We start from the raw sequence: 22245 nt of genomic DNA on the forward strand, positions 1-22245 counted from the left end.
TCAGTGGCGTAAGTGCCTGCTTGGCAAGCACAAGGTCCTGAGTTCAATTCCTGGTATTCCCCTCAAAAAGAATATAGTACTAGATTATATAAATTCTGACCAAAAAGATAGAAAAAAAAGAAAGAAAGAAAAAAAAAAAGCAGAAGGCACAACTATCTTCTACCCAGCCTCAAGGTTTAAACTACCATGTTTATTTTACAACAAACAGAAACTTTGTTCCAACTAACCTTGTATATTGTCCTTCTTCAGGTCTAGCCGTTCAAGTAAGGGAATGAGGTAGGCACCGCTCTTGCCTGTTCCATTTTTTGCTCTAGCTAAGATATCCCTACCAGATAAAGCAATGGGAATGCTCTCCTCCTAAGAGACAAACAATGCAAAATGACTGGTCAACAAAAGCAGTAAATGAGCAAATTGTTATCTAGAATACACTGAAAGATACCTCTTTTGAATTGCTTTGCAGTTTCTGACATCTGTGTTTTACATGAACAGCAAAGCCTAAAGTGACAGTTACTGTCAACCTGTATTTATTTTCTGATATTCACAGAATATTCATAGAATTCAAAAATTCATAGAACTTTTAAAATTTATTTTTGGTTATACTGGGAAATTTAACCAAGGGCCGTGACATGGAATTATACCCCTGGTCCTCAAAAAAAAAAAAAAAAAAAAAGCTAAAATTTTGAGACCTTTTAAGTTATATTCTTATGTAATAGAAATAGTATATGAGTAGGTATATGTAAAGAAAATTAAGTCAGGCATGGTGGCTCATGCCTGTAATTCCAGCACTCGGGAGGCTGAGGCAGGAGGATCGTTTGAAATTCGAGACCAGCCTGGGCTACAATGTGACCTCAAGGCCAGCCTGAACTGCATAGAGAAACTGTCTCAAAAAGACAAAAAATAAATAAATAAATAAAAAAGTAAAAAAACCAAAGGACCATAAAAATAAAACAATATTTCAACTCAAATTTGGGAGAGAAACCAGCATATTCCAAGATTGATATATTCCAATGTGTGATATTTTTAGACTACTAAGCTAGCTTCATCAGTGAAAATTTATTGGTTGGGCTGTGGGTGTAACACTGTGGTACAGTGTATACTTAGCATCCACAACACTCTGCATTCGATCTCTAACACTAAAACCAGTAGCACTGAAAAACTGCAGCTTGACAGTTTATCCTCATACAAAAACGAAATAGGCCAGAAACATTTAATTTCAGGTCCTTATAAATATAAAACTCACTAATCGTGGTGGTGCATGCCTGTAATCCTAGCACATGGGAGGTGGAGGCAGGATTGTTTTGAGTTTAAAACCAAGCCAAACTAAACCCAAACCTCCAAGGTCTGTGTCCTTTAATAAAATCTGTTCTGAAATGTGCTTAATTGGGGGTTCAATTCTATCTCAGTTATCTTATTCCATGATTACATTACTGAGAATGACATCAATTCATACTTAGCTTAGTCACTGTGTGTTTTTGCAGAAGAAAATACTTTCTACTAACTTGGAATCATTTCCAAAAATTAAACACGCGTACAGTATATGGAGAGAAATTTAAAGAGAGAACAGGTACAGTTAAACTAGGATAAAACAGAACGTAGACAATATTTGGTTATTTTTTTAAAAAACCCTCTTCAATAAGTAATAATACCATCACCTGTTCTTGAAGACATACCAGTCAGTCAGTAATGGATTCTAAGGAACAAGGTTATCAGGGTATTTTATCTAAAAAGCACTGAAGTTTTAAACCTCTGAAAAATTTTTTAAAACTCTGGGATCCTCTACCGTAAGGTAAATCAATAAGATAAACCCCACCGCCCCAAAGCTGACTAGTTTATAGGTGAGCTAGTTAAAATCTGCCTTTTCACTTTTAATCCTAAAACCTCATATAATTGTTCAACAAGTCATTACACTTTACAAACACAATCACCGTCTGATTCTAGGTGATCCTGGTGGCTCCAAATAGAAACTAGTGGCAATAAAATTCAAATTGACATCACATTATTGGATTATAACCCAAATTACTAACTTTGAAAGCCCATGCCTTGGTAATAGTAAGAATGGAAAAGTTTCGTATAAGAAACAACAACTGCTAAGTCTTACCACTGAATCAGACATGACGGATTTGGGGGAAAGAAATTTATTTTAAGGGATTCCCTGCCCTCCTCATCTCAAAAAACTAAAAAGCATGAGAAACATTTAGAATATTCTTCTTTTAACTCAGGACTTTGAGCTTGCCAGAGAATTTTCCTTTTTAGATGAAAATGTTTTAGAAAGACCTTCAAATACCATTCAGTACCTCCATCAAAATATTTCTAAAATATACTATCAAAATGTTTGATTCTTATGTAATAAAGACAAGAATTAAGTGAAGGAACTAAGCACATTTCTGCTCCCGGAGAATTACTATTTCTCAAAAAACAAGAGGAAAAAAAAAACCGAGAAAAACAGATTCAGTTCATGCCTTATTTGTCTAGTAAATTTTGGGCTTGGACTGAAAGTACAGAATAATTAATATGAATGTGACACTAGTAGCCATACCCAGCATATAGGAACCAAGAATTTACTTAACCAATGAAATCAAACTCAAAAAAACCAAGGGATTTGAAATCTAGTCATTGAATTGAATCTAGAACCTTGAATTTCAAATGGAATTCAACATGTCACTTCTCTAATAATGCCAAAGGTTGTAACTCAGTAGCTACATTTTCCTAACTAAATTGTCTATCCATCTGTAAAAGTTATTTTTTAAACTTTACAAATACTTTCAGAGAAAAAAAATACTTTCAGAAATGTTGGTTTTTCTTCAAAATCCTCTACAAAATCTGTTTTTAAAACACGAAGAGGAGGGGCTAGGGATTTAGCTCAGCGGCATAAGCGCCTGCTTGCAAGCAGGCAGTCATGAGTTCGATCCCTGGTATCGATAAAAAGACAAAAAAAAAAAACCCCTAAGGGGGAAAGACTCCTAGTTTTCACTAATCATTACTGGTTATTTTTACAGCATATGCCTCAGTGATGGTAGATGTGTATTGTTGCATTTGAGAAAAAGGACTGAGTGGTTAGGATTGTTTCTTTCATGCCCAGGCTGGCCTTGAAATTGTGGTGATCCTCCTGCGTGCTGGTGTTACAGGTGAGTACTAGCACACCTAGCTTTAAAATGTCACACATTCTATCATTCGGGAAATTGTAAACTGAAAAATGTAACTCCTATACGAATATTTGCTGAGAAAGAAAAGATCACCAGAAGCCTCAGAATTCTTAATCTTAAAAATAATTTTAAACAAACCTCTTAAAAGCTAAAAACACTGTTCACTGAATTAAGTGTCCTGTTGGTATTAAAAAAACAGAGTAACAAAAACCAAACAAAAAGAAAACATAGAGTAATAGGAATCCATTAACTTGTCGGCCCTGGAAGTTAAACTGTACAATGAATGAGTTAAAAAGTTCAACTAGTTATTTGTTAGAAGAAAATGATATGGAATTTTTAATTTCTAAAACTAGAAAATTAGGAAACAAATACACGTACAATACCTAACCTAACTGGTTCCTTTCATGCCAGAAATGTTAGTTAGCACTTTAAAACTGTTACTACAGAAATAATGAAGTTGTAAGCAGTACTGACTTCTATTTCCCACCACTGACAGATACCCTTTTCTGCCTGAAATCCTAACCACAAGGGTCAGAAAAGATTCAGGCGGGTTAGAACAGCACAGTTGCCAGAACTGCGCCAACAGTCCAGTAGTAATACTACATTTGAAGTCTTTGAACCAGTATGTTTGCTAATTATGGTGAGGCAATCAAAGAAAAATACTTTTGTTTTGACCTTTTCTCTTAATTTCTTTCTTCCTTGCTACTTTAATTCTATCAATCTTCAGCTGTTTCAAAGGTTTCCATCAACTACAAGGGTTAGGTTTGTCCTCTTCTGTGGTAGTACCTGCACACTTTTATTTAAGGCCACCCACACACCACTCAACTCTGGATGGATGGATGGTCCTTGAGCATGTTCTAATGACTGTCTTTGTTTAGCAGCTTTATGGCTGATCTGGCCTGCAACACTCTGGTCTGTGTCCTGGGCTCAGGGACTAGGATTGGCTTAGGGCTTTATAGTGTTCTGAAGCAGCTCCTTTTCCTTACTCTACAGAAATGGGCAAGCTGATGAAAGTGATGTTAGTCCTGGACAGACTCTGCTCCATACACACAGCCATTACTGTGAAGAACGCTGATGACAGCACCTCACACTGCTCCTACAGTGATATCCTAGTGGCTGAAACTTCCACAAAGTGACAGTAGCCATGGGCAAAAAAAAAAAAAAAAAAAAAAAAAATCACAAGAAGTCAAAGATTAAATCTTTTATGAAAGTTTATAGCTACAATCACCTCAAGCCCACGAAGTACTTGGTGGACATTTCTTTGAACAAACACAAGAACTGATGAGAGGCTAAGGTCAAGTTCAAAGAAGAGATATTAAGAACAAGTGGTTCTTCCACAAGCTTCAGTTTCAGATATTTTTTATTATGTCATTAATGTTTTTTAAATGTATAAAAAAATAAAGAAAAACAGTATGCAGAGTAGGCTGTAATTTAAAATGCACTGATAATGTGTCTTAAATGAACATAAGGGTTAACAGAGAATGCCTCAGTCTAACATTGGGTTCCTAGGGAAAGTAGCATATTACGAAGCAACAGAATTCAAGCCAAGTTCACAAGAGATTGTAATCCCAGGGAGCTGCTTAGGAGGAGAGAGAAGGAAAACTAAAAAATTCTTAAAAAGTTAACTATGTCTTGTTTTGTATAAGTATTAGACACTTTTCAATTGTTTTATAACTGACAAAAAGGTTGGTTTCATTCAAAAATCATAAAGCAAAAAATGCTAAAACAGGAGTTTAAACTTGGCTGTATAAATAATATGCAAGCAAGGTTAGGGTTAGGGCACAGAAATTGGAACCCTCTAGCGGGAATGTACAATCACTTTGGATAAACAGGCTAGTCCACAAAAGACTGAAGATAAGACTGTTACCATATAAAGCACTAATTTTAACTATATATCCAATAGAAATACAGCAAAACAAAAAACAACTACTATATACGGGGGGGGGGGATCACAAAATTTACAAAAATATTCTTTTTTTTTTTTTTTTGTCTTTTTCTTTTTTATCGGTACTGGGGATCGAACTCATGACCACACATTTGCAAGGCAGGTGCTTATGCCACTGAGCTAAATCCCCAGCCCCTACAAAAATATTCTTAAGCAAATTTATTAATAGGCAACAGCTGAAAAAAACTCCTGTCCAACTGATGAACATGTAAATCAAATGTGGTACAGACGTATCATGAATATTATTAGGTAATATTAGGAATACTGATAGACTGTACAATCCTTAAAGTATTACGCTACATTAGAGAAGCCAACCACAGAAGATATATACTGTAAGATTCTATTTAAGTGAAACGTCTATAATAGGCCAATTTATAGACAAAACTTAGACTTGTGGTTGTTTACTGCTGTGGGAGCGTGAAGGGTGACTATGACAAGGGCTGTTTTGGGAAGTGATGAAAATGTTGTAGAATTGACTATGGTAGTGCTCATACAACTGAACCATACATTTTAAATGTGTAAACTGTGATATGACTTTAAAATCCAATAGTTTCAAAAAAGCAACACGCCTAAAAAAACACAACTCGCATCACTTTAGGCATGCCACTAGGTCTCCAAGTTAATGTTCCATAGTAAGGTTTAGAGACTAACTGCGTAGGTATTTTGTTTAACTTACCCTAGTATCCTTTTCTAATAATAGCACTCCAACTTCCTGGCAAGGACTTCTTCCTTCTTCCCTCCTAAAAATCAAGGCTGGCCAATCTTTTAAACCACATAGCCCATGTGAATGCTCCCAAGAATCGGCATCATTGTAGTACACCAACTACAGCTTCCTACACTCTTCTAAGCTACCTCAGATCTTGGTCATCCCAAATGTTTCTTCAGATTTTACTCTTGAGAATTCTTGATATTCTTTTAATAAATTTCTTCCTGCTTAATTTAAATCAAATTGATCTGTTGCCCACAACACAACTAAAGGATGGTATACTGTGTGAGACATTTTATACAAGTGTGCTACTTACAAAAGCTCAAAACGCCCATCTAGCTGCAGAGTAATCATTTTCTCTTTCTTCCCAAAACTGGGTAAGATTAAAGAACCTTCATTTGAAGAGGAGAAAAAAGTTGTAGGTACTGTGGTGAAGTTAGTATTTTTCTTTAAACAATGGCTGTTACAGATGCCTATGATATCCAGACAAAAAAAGGGTAATAGAAGACTAATTTCAATATGGTCTTTAAGAAACACATTCCAATTTTACAATGCTACTAAGTAGGGAAATGTTGCTTTTGAATACTTGTCGGGCAGTGGTATTCATAGCAAAACTGGGGGCTGAACTATGGACTTTTGCACTGAGCTACATACATACCCAGACCTTTAAATTTTGAGAGATAGGGTCTTGCTAAATTGCTAAATTACCTGTGCTGAGCTTCAACTAATGCTTCTCCTGCCTGTGCCTCCCACAGTGCTGCGATTACAGATGTGTGCTACCATGCCTGGCTTGCTTTTGAACACTTCTGAGAAAAATTCAGAAAAATGATTCTTTTAACCATAATTAACCCATTATTAGCAGGAGGAAATAACCTAGTAAAGGACTCAGAATGCTCCAATTCCTAAATACAAAGGGAAAACTATTAATCCTTGTTAGATATAGCTAACAAAATAATTTCAGATTCTTGATCTGGTACAAAATGTTATTGAAGGGCTGAGACTGTAGCTCAGTGGTAGAGTGCTTGCCTAGCATACACAAGATCCTGAGTTCAATCCTCAGTACCACAAAAACGAAAAAACAGAAACAAAATGTTATTGCTAAGAGTAAGGAATATCTATGATCCTCTCCATAATGGACTACCTATAATTTCTTTACCTTCTCAGATTATCTAGAAAGTCTTGTATGCCTGGGTCTGGCAAGAATAGTAGCTGTCATCTTTCAATCCTAATACCAGTTTGTATAAAGTTTTACAATGCAAAACAGAAAACAAAAAGAGGTTCGTAGGCAACGAGGGTTTTGTTCATATAAAGCTGTACCTTTCTTAGAATTACAAAGAATTTTACCAGACAGTGCTCAAGCTTAGAATCATAGATGGCTACTCTCACAAAAGAGATGGGTGCAATGTGCAGAATATCTAGCTCCAGATGTTTTATGGAAAATCTCTTCAGAACATTTTAAGTGCCTCATTCCCAATAATCTCAGAGCCAAACCAAAAGTAAATTTTTTCTCTTATAAAGATGCAAATGCGGATGATCCACCCATCTAATTTAAAAAAAAAAAAAAAGGTTTTATTATCTAAAAAAAACACCTAGGTGAAACTAAGTACTAATTACTAAAAACTTTACTATACCTAAGTACCTAAAGAAAACAATTAGATACATTTTAGGAAGGAAAAACAAGAAAAGTCAGGAGAGAAAGCAGACAAAATGAGCCAGGCAAGGAGATGCATGCTGCTAATCCCAGTACCGGGGAGGCAAAGGCAAGAGGATTGCTGCAAGTTTGAGGCCAGCCTGAACTACATAATGAGATCCTGTCTCAAAAAGAAAAAAAAAAAATAAGAATGGAAAGAATAGTAGAAACCAGCCCAACATGAGGTTCACTTTTACTAGAGGATTGTAAATTTTTTGGTTCTAAAATCTTAATGTTTATTATTTGTGTCTGAATGAGTCTAAGATATAAATTATCTTGGGCTTTTCAGATTCTCAGGACTAACCATGAAGGTAGAAGGCACTGGGGGCTGGGGATTTAGCTCAGTGGCATAAGCACCTGCCTTGCAAGCAGGCAGTCGTGAGTTCGATTGCTGGTACCAATAAAAAAGAAAAAGACAAAAAAAAGAAAGTAGAAGGTACCAGTTGTTTGGTATCTAAAATATATTCATGTAATAGCATATTAGTTTAAAATACTCTGGTTATGTGTTACATTTGATCTTCACAATAAAAACTTTGTAAAGATTTTTAGTTTACAAAAAAAAAGCTAGAGGTCAAATCATTAAGTGGCTGGACAGTTCATTGTATGCTACAGAGTACAAATAAAATTAATTTTAAATTTTAATACAAAGTTAAAACGAGTCAGCCAGTGCTCAGTAAGAATTTGGTCTGCCTGAAAAAAGAATTGAGGTTTGCTGAATTAACTCATTTCCTTCTCTGATCAAAGTAGTATATATGACATAACCCACAACATCTAATTTTTTTTTTCTTTTTTGTCTTTTTGAGACAGGGCCTCACTAGGCAATTCCGCCTGGCCTTAAGCTCACTGTGCTGCCCAAGCTGGTCTCGAACTTGCCAATGATCCTCCTGCCTCAGTCTCCCAAGTACTGGGATTACTGGTGTGTGTACCACTACTTCTGGATTTTTTTAAATGATCACTTATTATGTACTAGGTACTGTACTAAGCAAATCATGTATTCTCAATTTCTTTTCAATAACTCTATGGTATATACTACCTCAATCTTATAGGTCAGGAAGCCGAGACTCCAAATGACGTAGACCACATTAACCAACTTGTGATTCAACCTGGGCAGTTCCCTAAACCAAGTATGCCTATAGATACTGGCAAACTTCATCAAAGCATTCTAAATGAGAATAGGCATTGTAGTAAGTATGGAGATTTTAGTGATAAAAGTTCCCACAGTAAAAGTTTTCCTAACAATTCTGAGTAAATTAAATGGGTTCACATGAACTACACGACTGTAAATTCCTAGATATTTCTTCTATTATTTACACTGAAATTGCCGACTTAGTGATGATGCATAGTCGTGTCTGGACATTTTCTTCAGGCAAAAGCATATTCTCACCTGTAGGCAATCATTACTCTACAGTGTGCCTCGGAACAGAAATACTTTTTTTTTTTTTTTGGTCTTTTTTGAGGGACTCTCTATGCAGTTCAGACTGGCCCTGAACTCACTCTGTAGCCCAGGCTGGTCTTCAACTCACAACAATCCTCCTGTCCCAGCCTCCTGTGTGCTGGGATTACAGGTGTGAGCCACCACGCCCGGCTTTTTTTTTTGGGGGCTTTTATTTATTTATTTGGTACCGGGGATTTAACTCATGACCTCATGCTTGCCAGGCAGGCACTTATGCCACTGAGTCAAATCCCTAGCCCAGAATCACAAATTGTCTTATCACACTCTAATGACACAAATATGCAATTCCAAATAGAAAGGTACCAATATTAAGTTGAGATTAATTGCCTGTACAATTAGCTATCCTTTCCACTAGATTGTAGGAAGTGAACATTATTATCAGTCTTGTACATCACAAAATCCCTCACATTTAAAACTTTCCAAGTCTTTCAACAAAAAGGGATTTAGGTCACAGCACCTATCCTTAGCAGAGCATGGATTTAATGCTTTCTCAACTTAAGCATGTATCTCTGTCTTCAATTACCAAACTTATTTATTTATGTATGTTTGTATGCACCTACATACATATACACCTATATCCACTGAAAAGGCCAAGGGTGCACCTAGTACCTAAATTGAGTCCCAGCACTAATTCCCATTAAAAGGAATCAGAACTCAGGGCTGGGATATCGCTCAGTGGCAAAGTGCCTGCCTGACAAGTATAAGGTTGTAAATTCCATTTCTGGCACCAAAAACAAAAACAAACAAACAAACAAAAAGGATTCAGAACTCTCTAGATCCAAAGGCACAGTAAATGTAAGATAATAAAAAGGATTCAGAACTCTCAAGGTCCAAAGGCACAGTAAATATAAGATTAGCATGGCACATCACATTACATCACAATGTAATAGTTGAGCACAAAACAATGAAGACTGTATATCACAAAACACAGGAACCAGCTTGAAAGAGCTTACACCGGTAAAACAGAAAAATTAAAACATAAAAATACCATTTAAAAAAAGAATTCATGAGTCTATGCTGATAACAGGTAAGAGTGGGTTCTTTATACTGAAAATTATCTATAGGGGCTAACATAGATTAAGCGTTATAGTTGGAAACATTACCCATCAAAAATGAGAACAAGCAAAAATCAAAGTATGCGTAACAGGAAATTTTGATAAGAGCAGATACCTACATGAATAGACTGCTTGTTAGTTTTAAAGACAAAAAAAGTAACTACACAGAAGAACACTTGGCAAGTTAATAAGAATTATTTCCAATCTGAAATAGATGGAGACTGTATACCTTGAAACATGACATCTTAAGACTAACATGGCTTCTGCAGGATTCTACTGAGAAAACAAAACTTTAACCTACTCATAAAAACATTAGACTCACAGTGAGAAATGTCCTAGCAAGAAAAACTAAAGGATGTGTATGTTTAATATCAGTATCATAACAGGAAAAAACAAGGTGTAGGAAAATTCTCATGATTAAACTAGGTAAGGACCAGGGATGTAGTTCAGCAGCTCAGTGCCTGCCTGGCAAATTCGAGGCTCTGAGTTTGACTCCTAGTACTACAAAAAAAGGTCACTAAACTAGGTTAGTCAGGCATAGGGGTACACGCCTGTAATCCCAGCCCTCAGGAGGAGGAGGCAGGAAGATTGCTCAAGTCAACCTGGCCAACAGTAAGTTTAAGGCCAGCCTGAACTACACAACGAGACCCTGTCTCAAAATACATACATACATTAAAAAAAAAAAAAAAATGGTTAAACAAATATAGTATCTATAAGTTATATCCAATCTCAGATTCGATCCTGTGCAAAAGGGAAAAAAATGCTATAAAGGACATTTTTGGATCAAATTAATAATTAGAATAAAGTGTTAGCTTTAAAGGGCTAGGAGTCTCAAATTTAACCTTAAGTTCAGAAAAAACTGGCACTGTGGAACACAACTGCAATCCTAGCACTGAAGCAGACTGATGAAGTTTGTGTCTCGGCAACTTAGCAAGACCCTGTCTCAAAAAACAAAACAAAACAAAACAAACTGGTACAGAAGATGGTTGAGAGCACCCCTCTTGGGTTTGATTCCAAGAGCAAAGAAAGAAAAAGTTCAGACACATACTTTGTGGATGTGTATTTGTATATACGCATATGCCTGAAAGAAATACGTTACTCCCATGTATAAAAAACAAAACTGTAATGCCTAACACATAACCTTATATGTGTGATAGAAAAAGTAAACATACCTGAATAGGAGACGGTTTTTCCCAGCCCATTTCAAAAATTCCCATCAATAACTCCCGTTTTAAACAGTAATCTTCAAACTCATTTCCTTTTGTGGAGGTCACATCCTAATAAACAACAATAAAATAAAGTATAACTATGCTCTCTGATGATTAGCATGCTTAGGAATTTATCTAAACCAGCCATGTAGCCCGCACCTATATTCTAACACTCTGGGAGGCTGAGGCAGACAGATCATCAAGTTCATTCACAATCAGTCTGGGCAAATTAGTGACTTTGTGAGGTCCTATCTCAAAATAAAAAATAATTGAGAATGCAGTTTGGTAGTACAGGGCCTCTGGGATTAATCTCTAGTAATGCAAATAAATAAAATAAAATTGAAGGAGAGAGAAAAGCTCTGTGGTCAGCTTTCTAAAAACTGGTAGAAATTTCTGTAAAACTGTATGATACATTACTAATCACACAGAGTAAAGCCAGACCCTGCTCTACCACTCATCAGCTACCAGTACTTGGACATGTCTGAGTCTCTCAGGTGCAGTACTACTGACACTCGAACTAGAAAATTTTGCTTCAAGAGGCTAAAATGCCCTCGAGGGGACAGAATCACTTCCACTGAAAATACTCAGTTAACTTCTCTAAATTTGTTTTCTCATCTGCAAAGAGGGCATAATACCTAACCTGAGCATCTCACTGGGTTGCTAAAGAACAGAAATTTTTGAGAAAACTAGGTATGTGAGTATGTTTAAACATACTATTTAACATGTACAACTTTATTATATCATTTTACAAAAAATATGGGAAAATGTTGGCAATCTATCATTGGCTTATATAATTTTAATCATTTCTATCTACTTAGGAGTAAACACCTATTATCTAACATTGTAAGTATTTCTAATCTCTTCCCAATTTTCCCACTTGAAATCTACAACCAACTTACCGAGGTTTTGATTCTCAGATCCTTTGGAGGGAGTTTTAAAGTCTTTTTCCAGTCATCACCAGGCCTAAACAGAATACAGTAAATGTGAAGTATCAACATTCATAATGTCATACCTAATAATGCAAAGATGACTCATCAAAGTATAATTAAGTTCTAAAATGGCACAGTAAAGCTGGGCATGCTAGTAGATGGATGTCTATAATCCTAGCACTTTGGGAGGCTGAGCCAGGAAGATCTCAACTTTAACTCAAGCCTGGGCAGTTTAGCAAGACCCTGTCTCAAAAAACAAAAACAAAACAAACACACACACACACACACACACACACACAAAAACACCTAAGAATGTCACTCAGTGCAAAAGCTCAATCCTTAATACCACAAAAATAAATAAAATGAAAAAACAATTCAGCCGTTCACGCCTGTAATCCCAGCAAATCGGGAGGGGAGGCTGAGGTGGGAGGATCATTGTGATTTCAAGATCAGACTGGGCTAAAAAGTGAGCTCAAGGCCAGCCTGAACGGCATAGCGAGACCCCATCTCAAAAAAAGACTAAATAAATAAATAAAACCTCAAGAATACAGTTAATCAGACAGTGAAACAATTTCAGAGAAATTGATGTTAGGATAATAATCTAGGGAAGATCAAAAATCATTAAGAGCATCCATTCTAAGAGATACAGTGTAATATACAGTGCATTATGTTGTCAAAATCGTGTTTTAAATAGTCTTTTAATTTAAATTAGCAGCCAACATTTTAAAACTAGATTTCAAGTAAAACCTCAGATTCTGGATTTCTTTTTTTGTACCAGGGATCAAACTCGTGACCTCACACTTGGCAGGCAGGCACTTACGTCACTGAGCTAAACCCCCGGCCCTTGGATTTTCTTGAAAAACCTGAAAGGTGCTCTGGGTTTGACTCCTATCAGCAAAAGGAGGAGAAAGGTAGAGAGGAAGGGCAACTAGGGGGAAGGGAGAAGAATCAAGCAGCGCTACTTTGTTCTGCAGTGCTGGGCTTTTAACCCAGGGCCTGCATGTGCCTGACAAGGGCTCTACCACGCAGAGCTACTACTTCTCAGCCCTTTATGATTTGAGACAGTTATGCTGAATTGTCCAGATTATACTCAAATTTGTAAACCACCTGCCACAACCTTCTGGGCAGCTGGGATTAAAAAGCATGCACACTCATGCTCACTTTAACTGACCCTATTATACAATCACCTGTAGGGATCTTAGTTTGTAACGCCTAGTTAACTAATTAAAACCAAAGATACCTGAGAGTGGCCACAGTGGCTCACACCTGTAATCCCAGCACTTGGGAGGCTGAGCCAGGAGGATCCTTAGCAAGGCCAACCTGACTACACGGCAAAAAACCAAGACGCTATGCAAACAAAAAACGTAACTCTAACTCTAACCAACTCAGTAGGATCCGTTGAAGCCAAGAATTCAAGTCCAGTCTGGACAACTTAACAACTCAGAATCAAAATTTAAAAGGTCTGAGGTGGTAGCTCAGTACAAACACCCTGGATTTAAGAACAAGTGTTATCAAACCAACCCAACCCACGAACCAAAAACTAGTTTTATCCTTAAGAACTAAAATCAGCCAAAATTTTTCTAGCCTACTCATATTTTGTCAAGATAAACTACAATTTAGGAAGGATTCACCTTAAAAATAAAATGTACTAAGCTGGACATGGTGGCAAAAGCCTGTGATCTCAGCACTTGGCAGTCTGAGGCAGAAGAAACAACCAATCCAAGGCCAGCATGAGTTACATAATGAGTTTAAGACTGGCCTGGACTACACAGTGAGAACTTGTTTTGAAAAAAATAAAAGCAAAACCCTAACACCAGTTCTTCTAGTGATCAACCCAATTCTTTAGAGAATTAATCCCTAGACTCACTAGTGAGCTTCTCAACAGCAGTCATCTATATTAATAGTGTACAGAGACTATTTTCCACTAGGAAATGAAAAGGTCTAGATCACTGGTGGTGAACCTCTAGCACGCATGCTGCAGCAGGCTGTTTCACTGACTGCTGTAAAAGGTTCACCATCACTGGTTTAGACAACAATAAAATACACACTTTAGCTCAGTAAACCAAACATCTCAGTTAGATGTCTCAATGTTAAAATCACTTTAAATATGGCTTGTTTTTAAGTCAAACTTCAGTTGGGATCCAAAATTTTAAAAGTCAATTCTTTGTAACTGAATCTTTACAGTAACAGTCACCTCCCAAACAACTTAAAGCAGCAAAAGATGAGACAAATAGCCTAATTAAGTTTTGAAAATATTTTGTAATGGGGCTGTGGCTTTAGCTCAGTGATAAGAGTACTTCCACAGCAGATGCCAGGTCCTGGGTTCAAACTCTAGTAGCCTCCCACACACAAAAGTTCTGTTGTAAATGAAGCTCTTGTTTCAGCAACAAAAGTGTTTAGAACAAAAAATGTATGTTTATGCCAAAGAAGGTGGCATATGTATATTGAAGTCAACCCAGACTTCTGAGATCCTATCTCAAAATTTTAAAACAAAATCCTGGGATATGCAATGATAAGAGCCTTATGTGAGGCTTGGGTTTGGTCCCCAGCACAAATAAATGAGTGGGTGAGTGAATGAATGAATCATGAAAACTCAGGATTTCTGAACTCTTAGAAATACATATATAATATAAAAATACTAGGCACTGGGTAGAGTTTAAAATCAAGCAATTGACTTTCTTTCGTGGGTTCAAGTCCCAAAACAGTTTCTAAGAACTCAAAAGTCCTGAATTTTCTGGGACTGATTTTGCAGTACTGGGGACCAAATCCAAGTCTTTGACCATAGTAGGATAAGCACTTTACAACTGAGTTATATACCCTCAGCTTCTCTGATTTGTGTATTTAAAGAAAAAATATAAAAAGTAGAAAAGTGAATTACCGTAGCTAGAGTTATGAGTAAACACTGAAGAATTTAGATGGCTGGTCACATTTTAAATCTAAAATTTGCTTTTTAAAAAAATTTTTCAATGTGCTTTAAGCTGCCATTTAAACTAGGGGAAAGTACTGTGTTAATATTAGAAAAATAATACTGATTAAAAAACCTGATTTCATTTATGTATAAATTCAGTTAGTAATTCTACAATGAACCAATAATAAAAACCACATTTGTTTCTATATAAAATTAACATGCATTACTAGTGCCTACCAAATATGCATTACCCGCTGAATTGTAACAGAAATGTGTTATTCTATAGCAAATATCTACTAACCATAAAACTATCCTTTATTCGTAATCAAAGTAAGTTAAAAGGTAGCTGAAACAAAAGGAAATCCTGGTTCCCCAGTGTTTGTTATTTTCTGTCACTTACTTTATAGTGGTGGTCATACTCTGTGCTTGCTGCTGAGTGCCATTATTGATTGTGTTGGTATTTTTCAACTGGTTCATCTGTTGCTGTGTCTGTGTGCCCCCTCCTCCGGGGCCACCACTGGGCTTCACAGGGCCCCTCAGCTGACCATTTTGACTGGACAGACCCATTATAACAGGGTTCTCTGTTCTGGCCGTGCTCATGCTGTGTTAATTGCAAAGGTGTCTCTTTCAAACTTCAAAACTTTGAAAGTCAGTAGAGAAACTGTAATAACAGTTTATTAGGCTCTCCAAAATGAAGAGATAAATATAAGTCTTGCTCAATATATGAGTCCTTTATTGCAATGCAGGCAAGCACCTGTAAGTCTCTGAACGGTAAGCAGCAGTAACTTGCTCTCATGCACGGAATCAATTTTTTATTTTTAAAAAGCCCTCTAACAAGCTTGAGTTATATCGAATTCACTCTCACTTCAATCTGAAACAAAGAAAAAAATTAAATTAGGAAAAAGGAAAGTTAGGAAAAAATCTTTGTTTTACTTTCAAAGAACTCTCTTAAACTAGCTTTTAAATAATCCTACGTATGTATGTATGTATGTATGTACTAGGAACTGAACTCAGGACGTCGCATTTGCCAATCAGGCGCTGTATCCCTGAGCTACATCCCCAGCCCAAAACCAGCATTTAATGAGTAACTTTGGACAAATCACTAGCCAAACTAGGAAAGTTACAATGACCTACCCAAAAAACACTAATCTACAGTGAGCCAATGACTGTCAAACATTTAAAACTGTTGAGGTCAAAGCAACCCAGAGAAAAATCTCACAGAAAGATAGTATGATAAAATTAGCATTGGTTGTCAAATGACAATGTTTCCTTCATTTTTCTTCTTGATGAATTCTCTGTAAGTCTGCCGCCTCTAAAAGTCAATGATTCATTATACTTAATAGCAGTATCACTCAGTTTACTTAGTGTAAATCTGGTGAACAACGAAAAACAATTCATTAATTTTTTTCATTTTAAATTTTTTTGAACCAGGGTCTCACTATGTAGTCCCAGGCTGGCCTCGAACTCAAGTATCTTCTTGCCTTAGTCTCCCCTCAGTGGGATTAGGTTGTGCACCACTATACCCGGCAATTTTTTATATTTCTGACAGCAACCAAGAGTCTTTTGAAAACTTAAATGACACTGGGCTTTCAGGGAAGACGAATTTCCCCTATAGAAAGTTAAACTTTATGAGGAAAATGTTATTTTTTTCCCTTAAATTTCTGTCGTTTACAAAAACAATGTAGTCAAGGGATTTGTACGTGTCAAAATCTTTTACTTGAAAAGGTCAAGAAACTAGGTGTAGTGACCCATGCACTCAGGATTAGTTTGAGTTCAAGGCCAGCCTAGATTAGAAAAAAAAAAAAAAAATCCGTAGCTATCTTTCAATACACTATCTTTTTTCAAGCAGTACACAATTTAAAATAACATTATTAATTTTTAAAAGGATCTTGTGTAAAAACAAAAAAATCCATGAAAAGCAGAACACACTAGGACTTTAATAGTAAACTTGCCAAACTCTCCCCCCAAAACTAAAACAGTTATTTTAAAAATGAACTGGCCAGCCTCCTTTATTTTCAAATTGTCCCTCAAATTGAAATATATTGAATTTTAGTAATAAAAACCTAATGTACAAAAGCCCATAAAACAAAGCCAATCCTGTTGTCTCTAATCCTTACATTACATTTCTCAAAATGCACTAGTTTAATCTGTGATTTTTGCTGTACCTCAAAGTATCCTGAACTCAATAATTTTAAAGACAAAAGCTATCACAGTTTATTAGCAAACGCTTGTTGATTAAGCCTTCCTTTAAAAGAGTTTGAACATCACACTGCTTACAAACAAAACCATTTATTTCGAAATCTTGACCTGTTTCCGTGTCTGAAGACATATCTAACAGCTACTTTTCTGTACAGACAGGCTTATACTACAATCACGACATCATGTAGTTCACACAGGGAGACTTTACTGAAAACTAAAACAATCAAGGCAATCTCTAAAGGCTAAACGTTATCATCCTTACTATCATAGTACCACCCATCTCTTGAAACGAAAAATGAGACAGTGTAATAACTGCTCTCCTCCCAAACTGACACCTGCACCGCAGCTTTGTCTTAGAGATGGGAATATTCCTCCTACCCCTTCTCAATTTAGACTTGCAGTTAACAGTTCTACATCAAGAAAGAAGGAAAAAAAAAAGTGTAGACGACGCGGGAGGAGTCCCTGCTGGAGTTAATTACAGCACTTTCCAGATCCCAGTTAGCAATTTACAGTTTCACACCCCAAAAGACTATCTGCGTCTCCAACAAGAGCTTTTGTTTGCAAATGCAGCGCAGCTTTTCCAAGCTGTAGCAGCAAGTTGGAGTGACCAGGGTTTACCCTGAAGGGCGGACAGCCCTCGGAAAGCGAAAAGGGAGTGAGCGAGAAAGCAGAGACAAGCCAAAGGCTGGAGCCCCGTGACCGGAGCGCACAATTCCGGGTGCCCTCCCTCAGCATCTCACTCCCGTCCGCTCCCTCCGAGCAGAAGCACAAAGGCTGGGCGCCTGAAATCCTAGCTGCGCAACAAGACCGGGCAGCAGTTCCGCCAGGCGCAAACAATAGGGGCTCCCCCCGTGAGGCGCCGGGAGCCCCCACACACATCAGGCCCTCCGCTCGCCGAGCCCGGGGCTCCTACGCAGCCTGGGTCTCCGAGCCCATTGCAGTCCGCCGTCACCGGCCCCTCCAGCCGAGCCTCCCGCCACGGCATACCTGCCGCCCCCTACAGGGCCTGCCGTACTCCGTAACCTCCAGCGTCCCCACCCCCAGGTCCTGCGGCCCCGGCCCCAATCCCCTCCCTCGTCTCCGGTGGGGCTCCTTCGCGCACTCAGCCCGCTCCTCCTCCCGAAGCCGCCGTGCACCACATTCGACTCTTCTCCGGCACCTCCAGCCACACAGCTGCCGCCCGCCCGCCTTCCTCCCCGGGCCCGGCCGGGCCTCCGCCCCGGAGCGCCCCCCGTGCCGGCCCTAGGGGCTCCCCACAGTCCTCAGGCCCCGAGGCCGTCGACCCCACCGCCTCACCCCGCGCCCCGCGGCTCGGGCCGGGTCCTACCACTGAGGCCACTGCCGCTCGGCACCCTCAGTCCTTTATTGTTGACTCGAAGCTCCCAAAATGGCGGCGGCTCCTTCCTCCTCGGAAACCTCCGCCCGCCCCCACCCGGCCCCTCGCCGCGGCCTCCGCCCGCCCCCGCCCCGCCCCCGCGGGCCCAGGCCGCGCCGCCCGCGCCCCGGGCTCCCGGCTGCCCACTCTACCTCCGCCGCCGCCGCCCGCTCTCGCAGCGCCGCCGAAGTCACCGCCCGGCTGAGCTAACTCGGCTCCTCTGCCCCCTCCCTCGCCGCCGCCTCCCGTCCTCCTCCCCAGCCTCTCCGCATGGCGGCGGCCGCGGCTCCTCCTCCACCCAAGATGGCGAGAGCTCGGCTGCCGCCGCCACTGAGCTTGCCGCGGCGTCACGGCCTCTGCTGCCTGGAGGCGGGAGGAAGCCGGCTGGGGACGCTCCTTGAGAAAACGGCGGCCGTTCCCTCACATCGAGATGCCCCAAACACGGGCTCCTCTCGAGGGCCAGGGGCTCGTTTCCTCACAACTGAGCAGAAATGGCTGGGGGATGGTGGCCGGGAAGAGTCGCCTCCTGTCGCCCCTTCAAAGTGAACATCTGGGCTTGTGACCGCGGAGGATCTGCGTGTGCCTGAGCAAGGACGCGTGCCGAGGACGGCTGGGCCGGGCTCGGGAAGCTGACCTGACGTCTCTCGCGGACCGGGGGCCGCCTCCATCCAGGATCGCGTGGAACGAGTGGCCCGGGGGCGCCGGTGCGCGCGGCGGTGGAGCCGGAAGGGGGCCCGGCCGGGACCGGAGGGCGGGCGCGCCCGGGGAGGCTCCGGGGAGGGGCTGGCCCCGAGGGCGCGCCGGGCGAGGTGGGGGCAGGGTGCGCCCGAGGAGGGTGCGCGGGGGCGCCGGCCGCGCCGAGCCGAAGGGGGAGCTATGCGTCCGCCTCCAGTGAGCCCCGCGCAGGAAAGAGACCGGACTTCCCCACGGAGGACGCTTCCGAGGAGCTGGAAGAGAAGGGCGGGGGAGGGGACGTCGGGTGGCCGGCCTGACTCAGTATCAAGAGACTGATGCATTTGTTCTCATAATTACTTTTCAGATTTTAATATCTTCGCTTATCCTTAACAGAACAGAAATGCTGCCTTGTTCCAAGTAAAACAAAGTTGGAGCTAAAAGCTAGCTAAGTTAAGGGGGGGAATAAAAACTTGAGTCTTAACCAGCCGAGAGGCTGAATGCACAAACCATCAATGGCCAAACCCTGTGCGGTAACAGAACTCTGACTGGAGATGTCAGGTCTGGGTCCTTGACCGGCAGTTTTTTTTGGTTTTGTTTTGTTTTGTTTTGTTTTACCACCGTTTCCAACTCTGGACCAATCGGAGAAAGCCAAATATGCTGTCCAAACCAATCACAGAAGCTGCCTTTCCTCTGGTTATGCCTCCTCCAACTTCCTGTTTCCAACACCCTCCAATCGGAACACGCTTGAAGCTTTCCTTCTTTCTTTCCATCTGTTTTTTAAAAACTATTCTACTTCCGTTTTAAAATCTACTAAACCTAATGATGGTTTCTCTTGCTATGGCAAACTATGACAAATAGCCTATTCTCATTTGATAGGCCTTGCTAATTTACATGTAGTAAAAAATTCTGTACGGAAATATAAAAAAGCTAATCGTGAGATTAAAAAGAAGGTTCTCCTAATTTTTAAAAACTGAGCATGTCATCTCATCTAGACACAGTAACACACACTTAAAATCTCAGCAACTTGGGAGGCCAAGGAAGAAGGACTGCAAATTCAAGGCCAGCCTAAGTAAATTAATGAAACCCTTTTGAAAGTAATTAAAAAAAAACAAAAACTGAATGTAGCTCGGTGGTAGAGCATTTGCCTACCATGTGCAAGGCCTTGGGTTTGGGGCAGGGTGAGGGTGGAGAAGGAGTCATTTCCCACCTAGATTTTAAAAGACCTTCTTGTTCCAAGGGGAAAAAAATCCTGTACCTTGTACTCATCCTAGAAGGAAGATGATGAAATGGGTTTCAAGTCATAATGGCTGAGGCCTTGTTTGCCTTCCCCAGAAGCAGGAATGCATGAGAGGCAGACTTAAAGAGTTCAAACATGGGAGTTTCTTTCCCTAGACCATTCAAGATAACAGAGCCCAGCAAAGGAGAGGGGATCACAGCCAAAGTCTAACTTTCAAAAGGAGCCGAAGATTATGTCCCCAAAAAAGGCAACTAAAGTAGAATATAATAAAGCTGTCCTTTCTTAGAAATCCAATGACTAAAACTTGCAAAGATTCCAGATAATGTGTAGTACTTTTAAAATAGTCAAACTGGGTGTGGTAGTACACTCCTTGTAATCCCAGAACTCATTTTCAAGATAGGTAGGATTGTTGTGGGTCCAAGGCCAGTCCCATTAGTGAGTTCAAGGCTAGCATAAGGGCATAATGAAACTATGTCTCAAAAATGAAGCAACAACAAAAAAGTCAGATATCCTCAACATTCACTTATTTCAACAATTATCAGTTGGTTTAGAATTAAGCTATGAACCCTTAGGGACTGGGGATTTAGCTCAGCAGCATAAGCACCTGCCTTGCGAGCAGGCAGTCCTGAGTTCGATCCCCAGTACCAATAAAAAGACCAAAAAAAGAATTAAGCTATGAACTCTTGGATCTTTTTTCTTGGGCTTAATTTTATGGTCAATAAGTCTATTCAATACATTTTTTCCTCCCTGGTTCAAACCGACAGGGTAAGAATCAAAATATGACCCTTTAGAAATACAGATGAATTACTTGTGCATTTGGTGTCCTTATATGTATGAAATGTGTACTTTTTCAGGAAAAAGTTATAGAATCCAATCTGTTGATCCTTTAATTAATACCTACTTTAGCAGTTGTGGGTGATCTATAGTAAATAAGGTATACTGAGAGTGATCTATAGTAAATTTAACTTTCGATTGTGGGTAAATATGGTTTGTGGAGGGTATGCTATTCCCAGGGCATCCCTGATGCCCTCATAGGCAGGGCTTTGGAAAGGTGATTGGATTAAGGGAGCAGTGATGGGGAAACTGATTAAGGCAGATTTTAGAACTAGGGAAGTGGGGTCGTTACTGTGAGACTACCTGGACATGTGGTTCAGGAGTCTAAAATAATTTTGGTAAAGAGTTTCCAAGATTAAAAAAAACAAGATGCAGTATCCATGTTGTTTTTAGTCAGTCCCACCCACCTAACCCCATCTCACTCCATCCACTTTTTGGACTTAAATGATGAACTTATTCGCTAACATGTTGCTTTGTTGGTGGTCTCCCAGAGAAACTACCTCCAGCAGGGTATTTTAGGTACTTTTATCCTTATTGGAACAAAATATCTGATACCTGCAACTAAAAGGAGAAGTAGTTTATTTTTGACCATGTTCGATCCACAATTGGCTGCTTCTAAGGCAGGACAGCATTGCATAAAGGAAGAGGAAAGGTGATCACAGCATAGAGGCCAGGAAGCAGAAAATCGAGGAGGTGTGAAAGGTGATATATCCTTTTATGCCATGTCCACAGTGACCTATGTCCTCTGACCAGACTCCATCTCCTAACAGCAAGACACTTATACAGCCTCATAATCCAGTCACCCTTCAAAAGCTCCACTTATGAAAGCATGAGATTTGGAGACATCTGGATTTAAACCATCACTATCCATTCCAGCCCCCAAAAGAT

General features: G+C 39.7%; 1 protein-coding gene across 1 annotated transcript in view; it reads right to left on the minus strand.

Moving 5' to 3' along the window:
- Nucleotides 1-15604, minus strand: part of Ddx6 (DEAD-box helicase 6) — a gene marked incomplete at its 3' end in the record, with an annotated part of 28556 nt that extends 12952 nt beyond the window's left edge. The window contains 4 exon segments of the mRNA NM_001172944.1: nucleotides 228-357; nucleotides 11165-11269; nucleotides 12100-12163; nucleotides 15438-15604. Of these exon segments, the coding sequence (NP_001166415.1) occupies nucleotides 228-357; nucleotides 11165-11269; nucleotides 12100-12163; nucleotides 15438-15604 (466 nt within the window).
- Nucleotides 15605-22245: the final 6641 nt, after the last annotated feature.

Source organism: Cavia porcellus, unplaced genomic scaffold (assembly GCF_034190915.1).
Source record: "Cavia porcellus strain 051 isolate PalLab524CR breed Dunkin Hartley unplaced genomic scaffold, mCavPor4.1 scaffold_9, whole genome shotgun sequence".
Lineage (NCBI taxonomy): Eukaryota > Metazoa > Chordata > Mammalia > Rodentia > Caviidae > Cavia > Cavia porcellus.